General features: G+C 28.3%; 1 protein-coding gene across 2 annotated transcripts; it reads left to right on the top strand.

Annotated features, from left to right (window-relative positions):
- Window positions 1-1,136: 1,136 nt before the first annotated feature.
- Window positions 1,137-24,510, top strand: LOC100212592 (uncharacterized). 2 transcript variants are annotated; one of them, XM_065799326.1, is made up of 3 exons: window positions 1,228-1,273; window positions 1,798-1,923; window positions 22,533-24,510. In XM_065799326.1, exon 3 carries the CDS (start codon window positions 22,572-22,574, stop codon window positions 24,150-24,152), a length of 1,581 nt encoding a protein of 526 aa, XP_065655398.1. In that variant the 5' UTR covers window positions 1,228-1,273; window positions 1,798-1,923; window positions 22,533-22,571; the 3' UTR covers window positions 24,153-24,510. The 2 variants fall into 2 exon arrangements, with proteins under 2 accessions (XP_065655397.1, XP_065655398.1); XM_065799325.1 differs by lacking the exon at window positions 1,798-1,923 and having other exon boundaries at window positions 1,137-1,273.
- Window positions 24,511-25,339: the final 829 nt, after the last annotated feature.

The following is a 25,339-nucleotide window of genomic DNA, read 5'->3' as shown; positions in this document are numbered from 1 at the left end:
AAACTTTTTTTCAGTTTTAAAGCTATTCTACTGTGCGGCAGGAACCCTAAAAGTTATCTAAATTTTTTTTTTTTTTTTGCTTTACAACATTTTTAAATGAATGGTCAATTTATAAATCAAAATGCAATTTCAATTTCAAAAATCGATAAAGAATGAAAACCCTAATATTTATATTAATAATATAAACATATATCTTAAAGTTTGAATGTCAACCGGACATCTAAACCGGACAATTAAAAAATTTTGTATTAATTCTGTTTAGAGGGCATTCTAAAGAAATTAAAGTTATTAAAGTTTTAATTAATCAAAGGTTTTATTAGATTATACTAAATGTTAGTCTACTATTGAGTTATATTAAAATTATTCCTTTTATGTTCAAATTTTCAATCCTTTCTAACAATCTTTAAACCAGCTATACTATAAGAAAGATTAGACGGTTTTTAAAGTAAAATAACCCTAAATATGAGCGTAGGGAATGACGTCATAATTAAAAATTTTTTTTTTTTACATTTTTAAATAATTAGGGCATGGCTATCATAATCTACTAACAATTTATATGTTATAAATATAATGATATTATATGTTATAAATATAATGTAAAGAAAGCCATTGCTGTAGTTTAATTGAACACAATGATCCTTAAAAACAATAGCAGTACTGCCCTGTCTTTCAGGGCAATACTGCTATTGTTTTAAATTTCTCCGTCTCCAATTTCTTTGCCATCAGCAAGTTTTTCTCTTTTATAATTTTTTAAGTTTTATTTATAATTTACCATTTATCAGCTTTAAGAAATTAAGCTAAAGTATTTTTCAATTTTTTTCCAACAAAGTTGTTTAGCCTGGTAGTCAATTTATTACAAAAGACAACGTTGTTAATTGGTATGACAAAAACTAGGTCATCAATCAACCAGCTGAGTCACTTCCATCATTGTAATGATACTTAAATGGTAAGTAAGCAAAAACTTGCTTATATAAACTATGTATTAAAAACTTTCATAATTATACTATGATATACCTAATATCGTGGTAATAAAAACAGTCAGTTATAGCCAAGTGCGTGTTGTTTAACATTGTATTTATGGTTGTATATATAAGCATAGATCTATGTTTTGTAATAGTATCGGTATACATTATGCATTTATTGGTTAAAATATATCAAATTAGTGTAAATGATTTTGTTTTTTCTATTAATATTTCTCAATAATTTGGCGGATCAAAAAGCGGCGTGCATCCGACGGTACCGGTCAAATGACACTTTACATCTCAAGTTTCAGGTAATTTTTTAAAAAAAATAAACTCTTAACAGCATACACTTTAAATGCACTTTTAACAGCATTTTTAGCAAAGTTGCTTACAAATATCTGTTAAGATTCATAACCATTATAAACAGTACTTTATTTACTTAAATAAACATTTAGTTTTTCAAATTTATTCTAGACAACTTTTTTGAGTAAATTAATTTGTTAAAATTAAAAAAGTTAAATTTTAAATTTATAATGGTGGTGAATTTCATCAGATTTTTTCTAAAATTGCATGCCTAAAAGCTTATTTCTTGCTCTCTTTTAAGCATTTAAAACTTTTTTGTATCATGAAAACCTGAGAATACTTTACTATTTTAAACTAATAAATAAAATGATTAATACAACTTAGGTAAATGAACATTAAATACTTTTAATTAAGTATTCCTAAATCATGCAAGTTTATTTTCTGGATTTATAATTTTGAATAATATTTTTTAAAAAGTCATTTTTTCTTTTTTGAATAACTAAATTAACTATACCTTACATTTATCTTAAAGACCTCTCAGAATCATGAATTGTAATGATCCCTTTCATCTCTAATGCTATGTTGCAACAATGGCATTACACTCTCTTGATTTCCTTGGAGCTAAACAAACAATGGACAGACAGCTTTTGGACAGATTGTAAACTTTGTTTAAAAATTGTGTTATTGTTATCATTATTATCACAACTAGAGGGTGTCTGCTAAATCAGGGAAAACAGAAAAAAGTCAGGGAATCCAGATATATATATATATAAAAAAAAAATCAGGGAATTAGAATTAAATTAAAAAAAAAAAATCAAAAAAAAATCTGAGAAAAAGGTTGTTATCAAACTTACATAGCTTAAGTAGACTGTATACTGTACACATAATAAAATGTTTTATTCAGCAGATAGTTTATGAACCTCTCTTGATACTTTAAATATGGATTGTATTAATGTTAATATTTTTGTAATTGTAGATCATTTTTCTAAATGAATATTAGTCTAATATTTCTGAAGTTAAGTTTAGGTAACATTAAATTAAATCAGGGAAAACAGATTGTGGATCAGGGAAATATCAGTGTAAAATCAGAGAAATCCACCTTAAAATATTGGCAGACACCCTGAACTATTGTTATAACCAATATTAGTATTTTTATTTACTTTTTAATAATATTGTGGTTATTATTTTTATTATTATTATTACTAATATTAACAGTTTTCTCTGTAAATTAAAGTAAACATTAAAAGAAAGAGGAAAATATATCTTCTATTTTTTAACACAAATAAAGTTTTTACCAAAATGCATTCTTAATAAGAACATTTTTGTATGTAATAAAATATTTGTTAACACATAAAGTTTTTATATTTTCCAAAGAGCTAATCAAAATAGGCTATCAGGGCTAAATATTGACCATGGAGTTGAATTGAATTAGAATTTAACCTAGATCAGTCATTATTTTATATTAACTATTTTAAACAATAGCATTGCTTTTTTATCTAAAATAAGAAACTTTTTAGATAAAAAAAAATTTATTATGCTTTGCTGTGTTCTTATATAACATAAACTCTCAACAACTGGGATCAAAACTTATAAGTTGTAAAGTATCTATGGATCTTTCAAAAGATATTTTGATAATTAAACTTTTGCCAAACAGCAAAAATACATCTGCAAGCTTTAGACAACACTCCAATTTAATAATATTTATGATATTAAAAATAAAAAAAGCTTGTTTAAACAGATGCTTTAGTAAAATACATATTTTATGAGAAATGTTTCTTCATAAACTCAGCAATAATTATTTGAATCATCTATAAATATACTTTTAATACTGACCTAAGCAACTCCTTATTTCACTAAGACATCAGATTGTTGATCGAAGTGTGTTCTTATAGTTGTGTGTGTGTATATTAGGGATATGACTTTTTTGCAACCTACTAGGCCTGTATCGTAATTCAATGAACTTTTATGTAAAAAGAACGAATAGATGTTTCATTTTGACATATTTTGAAAAAAGGTCACCCCAAAACCAAAAAATCGAATTTTCAATAGGTACACTTTTGTAGAGTAAATGAATATTAAAGGCTGAAGATGTTGTAAGAGTCATACTCCTGTTGTTATTTTATTTATTTATGCAACATGTACTGTGATATAACAAAAAACATTATGTGATATATAATTATACAAGTATTACAAAATTAACAGTATCAAAGCGTCTAGTACAACAATATACATAACTGTCTGTGTCTATAGGCCTACTGTGTTTAGTACATGGGTCACATGATGCTCACGTCTCATAAAGAGTCTAGCGCTTATTACTTAAAATGAATCGAAGTTGCAGTTTGTCTTTCTTTCTGCAGGAAGCATACAGGTCTTGCATCACCTTGATTGCACGTTCAGCTATCTGATTACTTCGTGGTATGTCGATGACGGATGGCTCTTTCTTCCAGTGATTTTTGAATGACTGCAATGCCTTTTTGTAAGGCTTCAATACATCAGATAAATTCTTGAAGTCATTGTCATTGTACTTTTGACTACTAAACCAATGTTCTGCCCACTCATATGAAATGAACCTGCAAACCTTCTCCAAATTCTTTCTCGCTTCAGGCATAAGAATGAACGCCAGAATGGCGAGAATGGCTCTTGAGTTCCATCTGGCATTGCTCATATTAGGAATGTTCTGAAAGTGAATCAGAGGGAAGTTTCTTTGTTCTTCATAGAACCTAAACACTCTTGTTAAATGGTACAAAAACTTCATATCGTCTCTCCACCCTGATTTATCAAGAATTTCTACAGTTCCATTCACAAACTTATCCTTCAGTTCATCATACTTATTCAACAGTTCAGACACAAATGGGTATTCAATGTTTGGAGATTTGGTATCACCCCCAAGTTCTTCGTCCATCACCAGACGGAGAATCCTGCCTAGTACGTGATGCTGACAACCGATAAATTGTGGTATTGTGACACCCTTTAATTTAAACATACGTTGCAACTTCACAACAACTCCATTTCTCTTCCCAGTATTGACGTTTGTTGTATCAGTAATGATCATCTTAATTGAATTCCACAAATTGTATTCATCAATAAGTTTGGCAATTTTTTCAGCAACAGTTTCAGCTTTGCCATCTTTTAAACGCAGTGCATCAAGTTTCACGTCAGTTCTTTCATTCTGAAGTACAACTACCTGATATTCCTTATCATCTATTCGTTTGCCGTCAAAGTGTAAGGACCACTGTTCCATTTTAAGTTGTTGTATCATTTCTTTTTTTAATTTACCTGCCTCTTTGAATATGGACTTGTAAATTGCTGATTGACTTGGAGTTGGAATATCAATACCTTGTTGTGATAATACATTGCATATTTTAGCAGCTTTCTTTGTGGAAACTCCACTTGATGTAACCATACTTACAGCAAATTTACTTTTGTAGTGCTTTCTAGTTTTTTTCTGAGTGTTCTCATCATCGTCTTTATCACCGTCGTCGTCTTCATCATCTTCACTCTTACTTTTGCAGTTTTCAGATTCAGTACCACTGTCTGTGGTAGACAGGACTTGTGATGTGGAAGGTATTGCTGTTCCAGACTGGACTTTCCTTCTCTTGGAAGGGTGAATGGTTTCTTTACTTGCCACTTGTCCTGTTGAGTACCCCACCTGTCCTTTACTTTCTTTTTGTAGGTGGTATAGACGTTTATCTTCCGAGGATAACCACTGGCCATTCACTTTCGTGATGTCAAATAATGCATTGAGAACATCATATTTTCCACGCTTGACACATTCATCATAGACCTTCAGCACCTTCATAAGCTTTGCTCTTATCACTTGATCAGACACACGTGGAAAATTCAGTTTATTGTCCCACAATTTTGTAATTTCCTTAGAAATTTGGTCTATTCGTTCTTTTCTTCCTTTAACATATGCTCCGAGAAACTGGTATCTTCCTACGATCTGCAATTGAAGTGGTATTCTGGATTTTTCATCGAGTGAATGTTCTTCTACAGCCACGCTTCCTCTTCTTCTGTGTGACTCTTGAAATCTCACCAAATTTTTAGTCCAAGTCTTCTTGTTCTTTGTTACTGTGGTATGACTTTTCTTGTGAGACATCATATAATATTGTTACGACTTTACAGATAGCTGAGCGTAAATATCCGTTTAATAAAGTCGTTTAATTAATAAAACACTTTAACTGTATAGTAATCCAATTATAGTTCGATAATCCAGTCAATGTTGATAACAGTTCGATAATCCAGTCCGTATCCTAACGATAATGCTACAACTACTTATACTTCGTACACTTACAGCGTCTTTAGTTCGCTACAGTAGTTCCTTATTAGCTCAGTTACACGCAGAGTACTTCATAGAACTATTCACATTATCAACACTGAGCTCTGACAGCAGCTCGCTTATATAATTATTTAGAGCTTCCAGAATGTTCTACTAAGTTCTATAATCTTCTACAGTCTGTTACAGTCGTCTATATCACCGTGGTAACACAATGACGTCATCACATAACAATTCCAAGTATTTGCCGGCACACGGCCGTTTCGTTGCCATGGTAACGTGTGGCGTTATATTTATAAATTCATAACAAAATAATGAAATAAATAGAATTAAGCTGAGAATTAAGCTTAAGATTAAAACATCGGTCAAAAATGAATGTATAAAAATGGTAAATCAAATTTTTATTTTGGGGTGACCTTTTTTTGTTGCAGAAAGCTATTTGGGCCTTTTTTCATGATTTTAGGTAAAAGTTCATCGATTTATGATACAGGAAACATTTTATTTGAAAAAAAATTAAAAAGTCATATCCCTAGTGTATATATATATATAATATATATATATATATATATATATATATATATATATATATATATATATATATATATATATATATATATATACTCTATTGGATGACTATTTATGCTTGTGCCACTCTTAAAGTTTAACTTTTTTTGATTTATTAAAGCCATTTTCAAACAATCAACACGAATAAAAATTTGCAAATCCTCAACCATATACTTATGTCATTACAATGAATTTTGATTTAAATTTGGGAGTAAATATTGTTGAAATTATTTTTATGTTTAGAAATAAGTTAATTACGATAAAAATTTACATAGTTTACTGATTTTATTTTAAAATGACTAAATCTCACTTTTATAACTGTATGTTTATTTTAGCTATTAAAGGTAAACTAATGGATATAATACAAATAATGAATTTTTTGGTAAAAACAAACAAATATATTTACTTTAAAAAAATTATTTTGACTTTTTTGACTCAAAGTATTATAATTTGAAGTTAAAAGCTTCTTTTTATTAAAAATTCTTTTGCTTGTTTTATTAAACATTCCTTTCCAATATTTTCAGAGTGTTTAAAAAAATGTTTGCCAAAATGCAGCAAACAACACTTCGATAAGGCAATTGAAATTTACTATTACAATTTTAAAAAATGTCAATCTTCTCTTGCACAGCAATGGTGAAACTTTATTCACAATTGTCACTATAAATATAAAAAAACAATAAATACCAAAGTAAATTAAATTGTCAGAAGGTTCTTTTAGTCTTCCTCTGTTTAAAGAACTAATCAATTCTCCATATTTTTGAAACATATCATAGGTGTATGTTTTCTCTAAAATTGAATGTAATTCTGAAAGTTTGAAAGCAATAAAACCTGCAATATAAAAAGCCCTTTTTTGCATACACTTGGCAACTGATCCTGACAATTTTCAAATATAGACATATCAAATTCCAAATCAAGTTCACACTTATCACAGTGGTGGTGAGCAGGATCAAATGTTGTAAGATTTGCTTGCTCATCTAGCAACTTTCTAGTTTTATCAATTTTAAATTTTTGATATTTTGCACAGCTTGCTAATCTTTTAAAAGTTTTTTGCACTTGCAGTATCCATTGTTAACAAGTATCCATTGTTAACTTTTTCTCTCTTAATTTTGAATTTACGTATTTAGAATTTTCAGCAACAAGCAATTTGTCGAACTTGTTTTCTAGTGCAATCAGATGCACTAGAAAACAAGTTCGACAAATTTTTTTAATAACGTTGACATTCGTATCTTTATTTATTGATGAACATCTAATTTAAGGTATATGTCAAATAAAGTAGTTTTATTTTCAAATAATTTTTTTATTCAAATAATCTTTTATTAAATTATAACAGAGATTTATTTTTAAATAACTTTTATTCTAATTAATGAATTAGAAATATAGATTAGAAAACATGCTTATTGAATTATTAAATTTTTTGTTATTTCAATACAATATTTAATGCATTTGCAAAGTGAGCACATATTAATGATAATTAAAGGCCGTTTTCCACGAAGCGAATTTTTCCTCATGACAAAACACAGTTTTGATTTCCACGTTTTTTGTGCTACTATTTTCTTTATCAATAAAAAATGAAAGTTATAAGTTTACGCTGTATGCTTATGAAAAAAAAATACATAAATATAAAAAATAGTTTTTGATGTATATCTGTATTAGGGATTGTGAATTCCCAGACTTTTTTTTATCCAGGGATAGCAGGAACTATTTATAGTGTTCTCGGGATCCTGGGAAAATCCCAGGTACGTACATTTAAATTAAAATACAATTAAATAAAATTTTATTTTTATTTTTTACTTTATTCTTAAAACTATTTTTGTGATTTAAAGTGACCTTTTAGAAAAACCAGTGCATCTTTGTATAAATAACCTCTTGAACTAAACACTCTTTCAGCTTCAACACTGGATGGTCGAATAGTGAAAAGTTCATTATAAAGTGTATCTAAATTATGTGATATTCTGTTTGTTGCTTTAAACAAATTGAATTCTAGACTCATAGTTGATTTATTGAAACACAATAGCAATACTTATCATCTCTGTTTTAGTTGGTATGCAAAATAAGTTATTATACATATCACTTTTAAAAGACTGGATTATCTAAAAACCTTAATAAACCAACAACATCGTTTCTCCTTCTTTGACATCCTTTTAACTAGAGCATTCTAGTTTCTAAATCTCTAATTTGTATTGTATTTTTTAGAATGCTTAAGAAAATAAATGCTAAGAAAAAAAATAAGAAAAAAAAGCTAACTTCTCATAGAAATACTTCTGTTGAAAAACTTACTGCAAGAAGTAATTGACAGTTCAACTCTAAAAGAAAATAAACCTTCTTGTAAAGTGAAACTTTCAGAATTGACAGCATTAGTAAATTTATCTTTATTCAATGAACACTAATGCTTGCCAATTTTCAGGGTGAGTTCTAAGTAAATAAGAACACCAAGTTGAGCATTTTGTTTATTGTTGTTAGTGTTCATTGTTGTTGTTGCCATTTTTAAAAAACAACATGCTTTCGGTTTTTTTCACTGTTGACTTAACGTGATATATACTTTTTTAATATGATTGGTTTTCGCTCATAGCTATCAACTTTTTTTTTTTTTTTGCAGCAAATTGAATGATCAGCAATATTAGCAGAAATGTTTTATATGTGCATGTTTATCAAAGAAAAATTCTTGTCTTGTGGAAAATGGCCTTAATAATATGCAATAGCATTAATGATTGTAAATAGTTATCTATTAATACAAAGTAGTGATTTAGTCCATTAAATTTATTTACTTATTAAATAACGTATTAACTTAAGGAAATTAAAGTAAAAGGGAACTAAAAATAAAATAGAAGTTTTATTGATATTTATTTTTTTAAACCTTTAAAAAAAATATCATATTAAGTATTTAATAAGTTATTATTAAATACTGTTATTATTATATTTATAATATTATTATTATTATTACAACCCTCGGAATTAGGGCAGGCATTCGACAATGCCGACCTAACTGCCGATTGTTTAAGGTTGGCAAAAAATGTCTGACTTCGTTTCTATGTTTTAAGGTCAAACCTTTGTTTTATATTTTTTCTGCCGACCTCACACGATTAAGGTTGGCAAATTATTGCCGACCTTATTTTTTCTAATTCCAAGGGCTGTTATTATTATAATTATATTATAGTATTATTATTATTATATTTATAATGTTAAGTATTTAATATTAAAAATATCATATTGTTACTTTAATAATAAATTAAACTATGATAAACAAAATAATTCTATATATTCTATTAGATTATACATATTTCAGCAAAACTTAAAAATTATTTTCAAAACTTTTTAAAGTGTTTTTAGTATGCAAATGAACATTACTTCACTTAAACAATAAGAAGAAAATTTGATAATGTTTTAGCATGGTTTCTTTAAAGTAATAATGACAGCTGTTTATTATTGCAAGGAATAGATGTAAAAAGGTGCTGTCAGATGATAAGCTCCATTATTCTCAGTTCACTAAATCTCGTAACTTATCTCAGAAGTTAGGCTCTAGAGACTTTTTGAAAATCTTTAACAGTATTGTTAACAAAGGAAAGTCTAACATTCCGTCTTTCATTCATGGGACTGATCTTATTACCTCTACCAAGGATAAGGCTAAACTATTTGCAAAGAAGTTATCTTCTAATTTGACTCTCAAATCTTATGCCATTCTCTTCCTTCCATTCCAATTAAACAGGTTAACCCATTGTTAGACATTCAAATCACTCCATCTTCAATTGCTAATCTCATATCTTGATTAAACTCTTCTATGGCTTGTGGTCCAGACAACATTCCTGTCACAATCTTACAAAATTGTTCCAGAACTCTCTTCAATTTTCTCTAAACTGTTTAATAAGTGCTTGACTGAGTCTTGTTTTCCTGCTTGTTGGAAAAAGCATCTGTTGTTCCAATTTTCAAAAACTCAGGCAAACATTCTGACCCCCCTCCCCAATTATAGTCCAATCAATCTTTTTTCTGTTATTAGCAAGGTCTTTGAGTCTTTGATAAACAAATTTCTCACATCCCATCTTGAGTCAAATAACTTGCTGTCAGTCTATACAGACTTGCTAACTGATGTGACTGAAAGATTTTATGGTGCATTAGATGGATGCAGAGACAAAGTTTGGCATGTTGGTCTTCTCTATAAGCTTGTTTCATATTGTGTATCTGGGAAAGTTTTTGAGATTATCAAATCGTTTCTTTCTAACGGCTTTAATAAAGTCAACCTCGAAAGCCAACACTCTTCTTTATTTCCGGTAAATTCTGGGGTACCTCAAGGTTCTATCCTAGGTCCTATTTTGTTTCTTATCTATATCAATGATCTTCCCAACAACCTTACATCTAAAGTAGCTCTTTTTGCTGATGACTCAACTTTGTCTTAACAAAAAGTTTTCTCTTTTCGGTTAAGACAAGTTTTCGGAACAGGCAGCTGATCTTGAATCTGATCTCACTTCTGTAACAGCTGATCTCACTTCTGTAACAAGTTGAGGATCACGTGGCTTGTAAATTTTAACTCAAACAAAACTCAGTTATTTACTGCAAACAACTGTTGTAGTACTTTTGACACTCCTATATTGATGAATGGCAACCCTCTCACTGAGTCCTCTTCTTTACTTCTTCTTGGATTATCATTTACTTCTGACCTATCATGAAAACCATATATACAATCGATTGCTAAATTAGCAACTGTTAAGGTTGCTTTTCTTTATTGTGCTCACCATTTTCTCTCTCCTGATTTTTTTCTCTACCTTAACAAATCTCTTATTCGCCACTGCATGGAATACTTTTGTCATATTTGAGCTAGTTCTTCTAATGATGCTCTTTCTCTTCTAGACAAGGTCCAAACGTAGTTTGGATCTTGTCTAGAAGAGAAAGAGCATTCAATTTGCTGCAAGGTGAACGTAGTTGGACCCGGTCTATCTGCTAAGCTTGAACCTCTTTCCCATCGTCGTGAAGTTGCATCATCATGGTCGCTGCTCAAAGGAGCTTTCATCTCTAGTTCAATTAACTAAAACTCATTCTCGCTTGATTCGTCATTCTCATTCTTATACTGTATCTGTCCCTGCATTGCACACTTCGCACACGCCACCAGCTGGCACTGGTTATACAAACAAATGCTGTTAAAGCCAAAATTTTTTAATTAGTTTTTAAAAGTAAACTAAACATAAAGCTTTTTAACTCTTGCTTTCTATTCTCTTTTTTTTCATCTTGCTTTCTAGACACTATTGGAATACAAGGCTCTAGTACACCTTTAAAGATTGACGGATGATGCTTTGGAACAAAACTACCACCTTAGACATTTTTTAATACTGCATCTTTAGGCCAGTGATGTAAACATTATCTTTTATTTTTGATTTGTAATTTGAGGAGTAACCATAAACACAACATTCATTAGGCATTTTACAAGTTTAACTTTATTAGTTTGAATCAAACAACTAATATCCTCATTGAAACTTCTTTGTAAAAAAACAGAAAATGAGCTGTCGCGGCTTGTTTAAGAAGGCCTTGTTTTTAATCTATACCAATTGTGCACACTATTTCATTAAAAAAATGCACAAATTTGATATGAAATTTAAAAAATGTGATTTTTAAATATGATAGCGTTGAGGCCCAATACACAGCAATTCAAAATTTGTTAGATTCTTTTGATCTCAGACAGTTCATTCACTGTTAGCTAAGTTTCATGGCTGACCATTATTCTTATTAATCTCCCGCTATCACGTCAGAGGGCTTCATATAACTGTAGCTGTAAATAAAACTGTTAAACCGAAGAATAAACTATTTAAATCTCTGAATTTGAGCTGGAATGGGGTTGATGCAAACAATGACAGTTTTGTTGCAATTTAATCAACAGAATGTTAAGATTATCTGGTTGGAAAAGCAGGTTCTATTGCACCCATTTGTGGAATAGCTCCATTTTTGTTAAAATTAACAAAAATGGAGCTATTTCACGCACCAGGTTTTTGGCAAAGGCATTTTGCTACATGAAATTCAAGTTGCATTTCCCCAAAATCAGGGAGGTTCTAATTCTGAGTGATAAAATAGTCAAAGAGATCAATAGAATGGCTGACTTCTCTTTCCTGGGTATTGTGGTTTTTGACCTGCGAGTTTTCTGATTTTGCAGTTTTAAAGTAAAATTTAGTTTCATAATTTTTGATATTTTTGTCTTATTATTTAAGAATAATGTCATAAAAGTAACAAGTTGTTTAAAAGCAATGGTTTGCAAAAAGGTTCAAACTCAGATGTAAAAAACAAAAAAATAACTCTAAACCAATTTTTTTTCTCTGAGAGACTTTTCTTAAAATCAATAGATATATAGTAGAAATGAAATTAATAGAAATAGCACTTTAATTTTATCTTGTCAAAATTGAATTTAATAATTTTTATCAGTGTCATTTTAAACCTTGTTTATCTATATTGCATTATTTTTAATTTACACTTTTAAGATCAATGGTACTATTGGCAGGTGTGCCATTATATTAAATATGCTATAGAGGTAGTATGAAAATCATGGTAAAACTATACAAGGTGTTTGGATCAATTAACCATGGTGCTGGCGTTAGCGTCTTCTGACAGAGATCACTACATAGAAATAGTAAAAGTTCTTTATTCAATCCAAAAGAAGGTCCAAAATGATGTATAAACAGATGGAATCAAAGTTTAAATCCTTCTTTAAGAAGTTTTTGTTGATAAAGACCAACCGCTAGGTCTTGAGTTGTATAACTCACCAAACTCCTGGTAAATTTTTGATATTTTAGGTCATAGTTTGAAAAAATGCATATAGATGAGACTCCCTCAGACAAATTTTGGATACAATGTAAAATTGTAAAATCTTTCCAAGTTGCTAACAACTCATCAGAACAAAATTGTAAATCTATTGACCTTAGTTTAAGAAATTTATTTCTCAAAACAAGAAATGTATTTCTTATTTTAAAAAAAACAAATTGCTAGGAAGGAAATATGTTTCTTGAAACAAGAAATATATTTCTTGTTTTTAAAAATAAATTTCAGGGTGGGATATTTACTTCAGCAAAAATTATTTCTATATTAATAAAATAGCAAAAATTATTTCTTGTTTTAAGAAAAACACTATGTAAGTAAGAAATTCATTTTTGCTGTGCTTACAGTAAAAAATTTTCTAGATAATTTAGAGCGCGTGAAGAGTGAAGAGAAGCTACAGAAATTACTCCAAATAACTAGTTCTTGTAAAAACCTATTTAAAAAGAAAAAGGAGGTAGCTATGGCGATTGCACTAGCTAACTCCTTGTATCTACTAAAATTTAAAGCAGACATTAAGTTGTGGCTACAGCGTTTAACTTTAAAAACAAGAGATCTGGTTTGATGCTTGCTGTAGCTGTTTTTCCGTCGTGAAGCAAGCATAAACTTCCTAGTTTAAATGCTCTTCCACGGTGCTCTGTGATGCAACCATTAGGTATTATGTGTGTATATATAATTTTTGAAATACATTGATACATTTTGATCAAGTTTAATCTACTAAAAAAGATTGAGATTCCTTTAACTAATCTTTTTAAGTAGCCATTTTGGATTTGGATTTGTTTGATCCGAAGCTCCAAGAACAATATTTAATAAAAAAAAAAATTTGATACCAAAATAAGGTGAAAATAATAAACTTTGTCGCATCACTGATAATGAGCTTATAGATTAACAAAAAATCACTTTACAATAACCTAAGTGTTAATTTGTCTATCATAATCAGTATTATATATTTCTTAAATTATAAAGTTTAGTGTTTTTTTTTTGTACAGGAGCATATAAAGAAAATATTGATGAAAAAATTAAGTGGATTTGATATCAGAATCAATTCGCGCTAATGCACAATGGTACAAAACCTCAAAAAATTGGCCATAATTCAAAATTTTTTAAAACAAAATTTATTTTTTATTTTTTTAAAATGAAGTATAATGCTTATATTATCTAAAAATATATAGGTTTGTTATTCATACTTATTAACAGGACCGCTACACAGACTTAAAAGACGTCATTTTTGTAATAAATTTTTTATTATTATTATTCATAAAATGATATTTTTTTGTCAGTGTGTTTAAGATATCTTAACTTCTACGTTAAAAAGATTTCACTTAAAGTGAAAAAAAACTTTCAAAAAATACCTGATAAAAAAAATTCAGCTACATATAATCATGCATTATGATAAATTTTTAGCTACTAACACGCAAACTTTTTTTTTGCTCTCAATTTCTCAATGTTTATACACTGTTCTCCAAATTGACCACCAGGTTGAAACTCTCCCCGCTCCCAATATTTTTGCATTATATCAATCATATGCAATAGCAAAACACAATTTATGTTGCCAAAAAAATCTGAACTAAGTGCTAAGTATGTAAAATTTAAAAATTAAAACACATCATTTTTTTCTTTTAAAGTTAAAATAAAGTCAGCCATTATGGTTGTCAAAATAACACAATAACATTTATCTATTATATTAGAAGAAAAAAAACACATAATAAATATATTTATAACACATGATATTTTCACTATTGTTTGTTTAAATTAAAATTCACTACAGCAGATTTTAGCTTTTCTGCATAATTTTTGTGTCCAATAGTTCTTTTATAATTCACCCAAGTTTTTTTAAATTTGTGATGAACATCTTCACCACATTTTTCTGCATAGTTACCTAAGCTAGTATTATTGTGTTCTACAAAAGGGAGAATGTGACACACTGAAATATGAATTTTCCATGAAACTGTTAAATTGTAGTCAAAAATATCTTTGGTATACAGTTGAAAATTAAAAAATGAACTTTTGAAGTCTTCAATTTTAACAGAAATATCTATACCCAGTTCCAAACCAAACACTGCTGATTTTATTAATAAAAATTTACGCAAACAATTAACTATCGGTAAAATATTAATTGCTGCAGCAAAGGTGACATCTCTCTCTAAAACATCTAACAAGGACATTAATCTATTTGCATTGTTTCCATCTAAACCTACACCATGATACCCTCTCATTAGTATGTAATGTGTTTTCAACCAATTTTCAAATAGGTGGCCAAACACACAAAAGTAAAGTACAAAATTTATCTACAACTCCCATCAAAATGTGGAGCTCAGGTGGAGGAACAATGTGTTCAAAAAGAGTTTCTTCTTCTTCTTGTAAGTAAATTAAACGAGGATTGATAACATTTTTATATTCCTGCATTTACAATCTTTTTTTCCCATCTCATACATATTGATCATAACACAGGTCTATGGAGCCTAAAGCTCTAAGTTTTCCTGTTTCTAGCGAGCATTCTCCTTCACGATAGAAACAGGCATATTTACCAGAGTGACCTGATAGTCCAAAAATACTGTTTGCACACTTTAAATCAAATGCAAGACTAAAATTTAATTCTTCAAGTTTTAGAGGAGCCAATAATTTTTGGAGATAAAAAGATTTTTAATATAGAAATAAATTTCTTGAAACCATCAGGAAGAGTTCTTTTCCTAATGATCCAGCAATGGTGAAACTTCAAGTTGAAGAAAAAAGTTAGATAAGTGTTTTTTACTAATTTATATATATATATATATATATATATATATATAATATATATATATATATATATATATATATATATATATATATATATATATATCAGGGTGGCTCTTAAAACAACATTTTTAAAAAAAACCTGTTTCTACCCCTTTACTTTGTTCTATATAATACTAAAACACTAGGTTTAAAATTTTTTTGAACAAAAAATTATTTTAGGGGTAGTTCAAGACCCTTAAAAATTTGACTGGTGCCTAAAGTTTTGAAAATAAAAGTTCTTCTAAAGTATGTCAACCTGGTACTCAAAAGAAGCGCAATTATATAAAAACTTTAAAAAAAAAAATCAATTTACAAATAACTTTTTCTTAAATAAATGCATAAAAACTATTGTTTTTAAGCTAAAAATAAAAAAAGTTATTATTTTTAAGTTTATAAAAAATAGTTTTTTTAAACATGCTTTTTTTGTAAAGTGATTACTGTTTTTAAAGTTTTTATATAATTTTGCTTCTTTTGAGTACAAGGTTGACATACTTTAGAAGAACTTTTATTTTCAAAATTTTAGGGACCAGTCAAATTTTTAAGGGTCTTGAGCTACCCCTAAAATAATTTTTTGTTCAAAAAAATTTTAAACCTAGTGTTTTAGTATTATATAGAACAAAGTAAAGGGGTAGGAACAGGTTTTTTTCAAAAATGTTGTTTTAAGAGCCACCCTAATATATATATATATATATATATATATATATATATATATATATATATATATATATATATATATATATATATATAATAATATATATAATATATATATATATATATATATATATATACATACAAATATATATATACAAATATATATATATATATATACAAATATATATATATATACAAATATATATATATATATATACATATATATAAGTAATAATTAACTCATATAAAAGTACCTTCGATATACTCTCTAACCAGTTGGAAAGATATGTAGTTTCTCCTTTGTTTAGACTAAACAAAGTTTCTTTTGCAGTTGAAACGAACTACTGAAGGACAAACATCAAGATCAATATCAAAGTTTGGCCAAATGTATTCTTGAATATTTTTGCATACTGAGGGTGTTATAAGCGTTAGACATTTTGATCTGATACCTTTATTTGTCAAGCAAACTGCACAAGTACACATTTTAAATTTTGTCGCCATGTTGGAAAATAATAATTATATCTGGAAATAATTTATTTTGAATGCCATAATGGCTGACTATATTTAAAATATAGTAAAAAAAAAGCAAAAAATGATATATTTTAATTTTTAAAATTTACATACTTAGCACTCAGTTCAGATTTTTTTGGCAACATAAATTGTGTTTACTATTGCATATGATTGATATAATGCAAAAAAATTGGGAGTGGGGAGAGTTTCAACCTGGTGGTCAATTTGGAGAACAGTGTATAATTCATATAAAATAATAATTATGCAAAAAATTAAAAATTTTTTACAAATACCAATAATTAACCATGTTGCAAGGTTAAAAAAATATACTTTTTTGTTTTATATGATTTCATACGTTCTTATTTTTATCGTGAATTTTTGGAAAAAAGGCATTTTTTCGTGTATTTTATTTATACTGCCCGAGGGGTAGAAGCATTTTTTATTTTATTATCATATACTACAAATGGTACATGACACTCTTAAAAAAATCCGGTTCAAATTATTAAGTTTTTTAGTTTTAATAACAATTTTCAAGTCAAGTACTTTTGATGCATTTGGCGATGGTTAACAACAATTTTTTTAGTATTATTGGAATCGCTTTATTTATTTCCAGAAACGAGTTTTTTTGTTTTAATCAGTTATACAAAAAATATAATATGAATAAATTTATGGTGCAAAGACAAAAATAATATTTATAAATTTATGTGAAAATAACATTTATCAAAATATTAATTTATTTAAAGTTACTATGTCAGTTATTATCAGTACATATTAATCATAATAGTACTCAGGCAAATCAACATCACAATTTTTCAAGTCTATTATTCAAGTAATAGTAATATTATTGTATAATCCACTAAAAAAAGCTCTTACTTCTTCATCTGCCTCTTCTTCCTTATCGGTCTCTTTTTCTTTATCACTCTCTTCTTCATAATGATAAAAATTTATCATAATGCATGAATATATGCAGCTGAATTTTTTTATGAGGTATTACCATAATCAGAGCTTAATAAAGATTGAGTTAGATTAGCTTGAGAAGGATGTCTTATAAATGAGCAGCGAATTCAAAATTACAAAAAGTTGCATTATTTTGCATTTTTTATAGTAATTTTTGAAAGTTTTTTTTCACTTTAAGTAAGTGAAATCTTTTTAACATAGAAGTTAAGATATCTTAAACATACTGACAAAAAAAAAAATTATTTTATGAATAATTTAAAAAAAGAAATTGAAATTATAACTTCTGCACTTTTTTAATGAATATTTATTACAAAAATGACATCTTTTAAATCTGAGTAGCAGTCCTGTTAATAAACATAAATAACAAACCTATATATTTTCAGATAATATAAGCAGTATACTTAATTTTAAAAAAATAAAAAAATAATTTTATGCTTTGAAAAATATTGAATTATGGCCAATTTTTTAAAGTTTTGCACCACTGTGCAATGGTTGGAAGTTTGTCCAAATTTAGTCAAAAATCGCAAAAAACATAACTTCAAACAATCAGCGGAAAAAAATTTTCATATAAATATGACCTTTACACCACTCATTAGCAACTTTGCAAAAAAAATTGATTTTTTAAAAAAAATTTAAATTATATATATATATGTTTATATATATATATATATATATATATATATATATATATATATATATATATATATATATATATATATATATATATATATATATATATATATATATATATATATAACTTCTATTTGGTTGTCAGAAAGTTTTTCCGTATTTTGTTGACAAAAAATTAAAATGCAAGACCGGAATTTTTTTTTTTATTACTTGATAGACTACCTGCCCCAACCAAACCCTCAGTCGATGTAGCAGCACTCCCTTGCTAGTCAGGCTATAAGATAGTCTATGTAGCAGCACTCCGTTGCAAGTTAGGCTATAAGCTAGTCGATGTAGCAACACTCCCTTGTACCAGCAGGCTAGATAGTCGATCTAGCGACACTCCGCGCATGATTTACAGTGAAAAAATAAAAATATTTTATTAAAAAAAATAAAAATAAAAGCATTGTTTATATTTTTAAAAACATTCAGATGTTTTAAAAACATTCAGAATGTTTTTAAAAACATTCTGGTCAATTAAATTTGCGTTTTTGCGATTTTTTTAAAAAACAGTTAATTTGTAATTAAATTAATGGTTTTAACTTTCTGACAACATGGAAATGTTGGACAAAAGTCACAAGGATTTAGAAGTGACATATTTGATGGCAAAAGAATCATTTTTTACCTTAACATACTCCCAAAAATTTCATAAACAAATAGTTTAAAACTTGATTTTTCTTTAATTTTTAATTTTATCTTGGCTTTTGTTAATAAACAATTGCTCATAATGAGCAGTAACGTAACAGTACTAGTAATTGACCGTTTAAAAGAAAAAAATCCTTATGACTGCTATATTTTTAAGATTGTCTGCCAATTATATAGACTTAAAAGTTTTAATAACCTACCATACTATCTTTTAGCATAATGTTGAGCAATATTTTACGAAGCACAATTTTTTTATGTTTTTAGTAGCTGTTTTTTTAAAGCGTGATTTTGCATCAGTAATTGATTAACTAAAAAATAAAAAACTCAGTATTTGACCATCCTTTGGTTTAGTAGTTGACCATATGTTAAACAAGAGACAAATAAAAGCCAAAAAAACAAAGCTAAAAAAAAAAACAAGAGACAAATAAAATTTTTATTTTAATTCAGTTATTATAACATTGCAAAGGCATATTTTTTAAGCGATACAACACTAATACAAAATTTTATTAAAAATGAAATGTTGAGTAAGCATTCATTTCTGATATAAGGTATGATCCATCTCGAGAACACAGGTTTGGAGGGCAGATATTTCTTTGTATTTTTGTATTTCTATGTATATGCGGTAGTGGTGTAGTGGTAGAGTGCTTGCTTCATAAGCGCTAGGTTCCAAGTTTGAATGTATGTCGCCATTTGGCACAGCATAAATGCTATTTTTATTTCCTGGAACCCTTGGTACAGTTGGATCCCAGGTATAGAATCCACATTTCAGAAAGCTGTTGGCCAACACAGAACAAGTAACATGCTCATCCACAATTTCTTTTAGCAGTTTAGCAAAATCAAAAAAAGATAGGGTCATTTAAATGATTACTGCACCACTCATGAACATGTTGCTTCCAATTCTCTTTTAATGTGCAAAACAATGCAACATCCATAGGCTATAAAATGTGCATAGCATTAGGATATAATGCCACCCCATTTTGATCGCACTTCAAAATAATCCCATTTTGATCGCAGAACTGACTTGTTTGCATACTTAAATGGAAAACATGCCCATCCACAAATAAAATAGGAGTTATATTATTTAGTTTAAGCCAAGAGTGAAAAAGGTTCGCCAAGAATTCATAAAATACTGACTGCATAAAATAAAGACTGCATCCAACTGGAATCACTTTTTCCTGGTGCTCAACTGGAAGGAAAGTTTAGCGTTATCTCCATAGGCAACTATGGAGATAACGCTAAACTTTCCTTCCAGCCGCTCATATTTATAGATTACTAATGGTGTTACAACACTGCTGTTGACATTGCCAGTAATCAATACTGTGAGACACTCCTTGTCATTTAAATTAACTTATTGATATATTGTCTTATCTCCCTTTTTTGCAAAGATTTTAGTTCTGTTTGGGTTAAGAAAAAAGGCGGTCTGGTCGCAATTAAAAAGCTGTGAGGGTCCTCAGGACTTTTTGGCTTACACGTTTTGGCCTACATGTTTAGTTATACTTTCATTTCGTCTTAAAAATCCCTGGATCCATGTTCTCCCAGGACAATTGTTAGTAAAAGGATTGTCTCTACTTAGGTCAGTCACCAGCCGTTGTACACTTTTAAGATTAACACCATTGGTACTAACCTTTTAAAATTAACTTTGCGGCTTCTCCTTAGCAAATTGTGGAAGAAAACTCGAAAAATAGACAAGAGCATAGCACATTAACATTGACTGTAGGCCATCTTTTTCCTTTAGCTGTAATGTTTTGCTTGTTATTTTTTGAGCATGCGCTTTAAAATGTAAACAAAGCAACTCATCTATATTAATCAAATAGTTGTAAAAGTTTTGAAAGAGTTTTTTTAACTTATTCACTCCCTACAATAAGTTTATGAGTTGGTTGATAAAACTAATCAAGCTTGGCAAAGAGAGGTCCAACTACATTTACTATTTTGGACCTTCTCTAGAAAAAAAAGAGCATCTTTAGAAATTCAGCCCAAATATGACAACAGTATTTTATAAGGGACAAAGATAGATAAGGAGAGGCAAATGCTAACTTTGTATGGTTTCTTTATATGGTATTATGCTAACTTTATATGGTTTCCATGAGATGTTAGTGGTGAATGATAATTCAAGATAACATAAAGTAGGATACTAAGTATGAGTGCTTTCATTCACCAGTATAGAAATGTCAACAATATTGTGATTGTTATTTTTTACAGTAAATAGCTGATTTTTGTTGGAGTTAAAATTCACAAGTCACTGCAACCCTCAAGCTGTTACAGAAGATAGATCAGTATCAGCTGCCTGCTTTAAGCGATCAAAAAAATAATTTGTCAAGAATCAAGTATTAAGTTGAGTCGTTGCCAAATAGAACCACTTTAAATGTAAGGTTGTCAGGAAGATCATTAATGTAGATAGGAAACAATTTTTGAACCAAATATAGAATCTTGTGGTACCCCAGAAGTTACTGTAATAAAGAGGAGTGTTAGGAAGAGCATGCCAAACTTTATCGAAAGCTTTTGATGTGTCAAAAGCGCAATAGCTTTAGCCTCGCTGCCTCCTTTCATCATATGCATGCAATCTTTTAATTACAGTAATAAGTGAGTCAGCCATAGAACAAGAAGATCGAAATCCATATTGGTTGTCAGAGTTATTAGACTCAAGAGGAGATGTCAGAAATTTGTTCACTAAAGGCTCAAATATCTTGCTATTAATAGAGATGACTAATCAGACAATAGTTAAAAGTAAATTAATTAGAATTTAATACTATGATATTTTATTCACTTTTTTTCTGCTTCAGACATCTTTTTGTAATTCATTGTATGTAAACGTTTAAGACACAAAACTGTTCCTAACTGTTTGCAGTAAATTTTAAAATACAACCACAAATTAAGTTAAAAATTTAACACAACTAACTTATAAATGAAGGTTATGAAAACTACATTCATGTCAAAAACATTTCTTAAATGTTTAAAGTTGAAGTTTGAAGTTAAAATTGGTGAAATGTTGATGTATTAATAAAAGTTCTAGAGTTTGTTAGGAGGCAAGCTAAAAGTTCTTTGATTGTTTTTTTAACTTATTGTTGACCTCTGTTGTGTGTTTTCCTATACTATCTTTTTTTCTTACACACCTTAAATATTCTTAAACATTTACATTTGGTCCATAGTTGCTGGTTGTGACACTCTATATGGAGAGATTTCTTACAGAGACCATAACAAAACCAGTAACCAGTTTCTGCAGATTTTGCTTTATGGTCTCTGTAAGAAATTTTACTGGAAGAGAATATACTACCATTTTTAATTTACACATTTTTAGTTATAGGTTACATAATATTTTAGATATAACAACCTATTTATATTGTGTAATTTAAAATTAGAATGCTTGTGTTCAGTTTATTTAAAATTTAATTTGTTCATTATAAATTTTAGTATTTAAATATTCAAACATTAATTTTTAGATTATCAATACAGTTAAGAATGCTGCTTGCATTTTAAAAATGTCACTTACACAGCAGCCTGCATTTGACTCAAGATTCGAGAATTTAGAAAAAGATGCTGTTTTTATTCGTAAAAGAAAAGCAACTGTTGCATGTTTTATAACACGGATGTTTCTTCTTGGTGCTGAATATGCTATAATTCTTCCATCGATTTGGCTTTATTTAAAAAAATTTAATGTAGAACCATGGTTTTTAGGAATCGTTATTGCAGTATACCCTTTTGCTGCAATAATATCTCTACCTGTTGTTGGCTATTTCTTTGATAAGTTAAAGCGAATCAAAGAAATTATTCTCATTTTAAATAGTTTTGAAATAATTGGAAATATTGTTTATGCAATACCTATTTCAAAATGGATGGTATTTATGGGTCGTTTTCTGGCAGGTCTAGGTGATGGCTTTTATGCTTGTGCAACATCAGAGGTTGTACATACTTATCCTGTTTCACAAAGAACTGGTATATTTGCTTTGCTAGAATTAGGAAGAGTTCTTGGTATTACCTTTGGACCTGCTTTAAATTTTTTTTTATCAAAAGTTGATATTCAAATAGGAGGCTGGCGAATTGATTCAGGAACATCTCCAGGGTTATTCATGGCTTTGCTTTGGATTTTATGTCAAGTTATAACAGTATATTATACGTCAAACTTATCATTACTAATCGAAGAAAGAGCAAGATATTATCCAAATATAAAATTAGATACTAGAGGACTTAATTTTGATAGCTCAAAAGAGAGCAAACGTATGAGGGAAACATCTCTTTGTGAATCTGTAAATGATGAAGAGCCATTGATTTCACAGACTAAGCTTTCTTTTAAACTTTATAAAAGCACAAATGGAGCTTTATATGTTGATGATAACTTGACTGAAGAAGAATCATGGGCTGAGTCTAACAATAGTGATTTTAGCACATCACTTAATTCCTCCAAAATTTTGCCTCCCAAATCTGATTTTTTAAAGTTATTCCTTACTTTATGTACTACTGAAATCTTATGTATTTTTTATGCAGATCTTGTTCTTTGGTTAGCTCAAACAGAGTTTGAAGTTTTGCTACCACTTATCACTCAAGAGAGTTACAACTGGGGTGAAAATTATGTTAGCGTTGTCTATATGGTGGGTGGCGTTTGGTTAATGGTTGTTTTCTTTTTAATATACAAATTTGCTGAAAAGTTAAAAATAAAGGACCAACACTTCATTCTTATATCATTAATATTTACAGTATTAGCTTTGCTACTTATGATGTGTGAACAGATACCTGATTCTAAAGATATTAAAAAGAGACTTCCAATATTCATCTCTATATGTGTTTTTATATTTTCAACAATTCCTTTAAATTTAGTTGCAGTAAAGTCTTTAGTTTCAAAGTTGACCCCACGTGAAAAGCAAGGATTAGCACAGGGTGTCTATTCATCAATCGGGCGTGTTGCATTAATTATGGGACCTATACTTGCAAGTGCAGCTTTTAATCATTTAATTATTTTTGCTACTGTAATGAGTGTTCTTTGTATTATTGGATTAGTGTGGTTTGTGCTCAACCTTGGAAATATAAGACGCAAAATAGCATTGATGGATTTAAGAAATTCTTAAATATAATAGAAAAAGTATATAGAATAATCTAATAGATAAATTCAAAAAATTATCCCTGTTTTTAATAGAGATTTAAAATTTTTTAGATATATTTTTTTAATACTTATAATAAATTATTTTTGTAGAAAACTCAATTGTGAAAATTTTTGAAAGTTGTGTTTTTAAAAAAAACATTGTACAATTATATCCCAGTGGGCACGGGACTTTAAAAGACTTCTTTTAAACGTCTTTTGAACATCCTCTTTAGGTTTTGTGCCACTGGGATGTTTAAAAGTAACATTTGTTGCTTGTAATCATAAAAAATGACAAAGAGTTTATATATATACATGTATTTATATATATAATATATATATATATATATATAAAAACACACACACACACAAAATATGTATATATATGTATATATATATATAAAATATATATATATATATAATATATATATATATATATATATATATATATATATATATATATATATATATATATATATATATATATATATATATATGATTTTTGTTGCTTATATATATTATATGCAAGTAACAAAAATCACTTTAAAAATATCTAATAATCAGGCGTATACTTTTGAAATTCAAGGTTTTGAAAAAAAAAGTTATTCAAATAGATAGTATAACGTAATCTAATTTTAGTTTTAAAATTTTGAAATAGAATTAAATTAAGATTAGTTTCGATTTACTTGGATTCCCGTTCTTTGCAATTAAAAAGTTGCAAGCAATAAAATCGAGATTTAATTTTATATAATTTATTTAATTATATAAATCTTTTTGAATTTTTGTTGCATTAATTTTTGTAATCTTTTTGTGTATTTTAAAACTTTTTTTTTTTATTTATACTTTTTATTTGAATATTTTCGCAACAGTCTTTTTTATCATACATAACGCAGTACCCCTAGCAGACTGTAACGTTGGACTAACCACAATTTGCGTTAACTGTACAAACGCACCGCGGGTTAAACGTGTGCGGCAAAACTATATTAAAAATTTCTCAGTTTTTAAATTGGCGATTATTTTTGAAACTTTGATTTATATTATATAAATAGCTAAAGTACCATGGTGTTAATATTTAAGTTAAAACAAAATGTTTTATATTTCTTTTTATATAAATATTTTTAACAAAGGGCCTGTCCATAAAGGACATCACCATTTTTTAGACATTTTTTTACCCGC

This window comes from Hydra vulgaris, chromosome 06 (assembly GCF_038396675.1).
Source record: "Hydra vulgaris chromosome 06, alternate assembly HydraT2T_AEP".
In the NCBI taxonomy this organism is placed as follows: domain Eukaryota; kingdom Metazoa; phylum Cnidaria; class Hydrozoa; order Anthoathecata; family Hydridae; genus Hydra; species Hydra vulgaris.
This window is presented reverse-complemented; position numbering and strand designations above follow the sequence as displayed.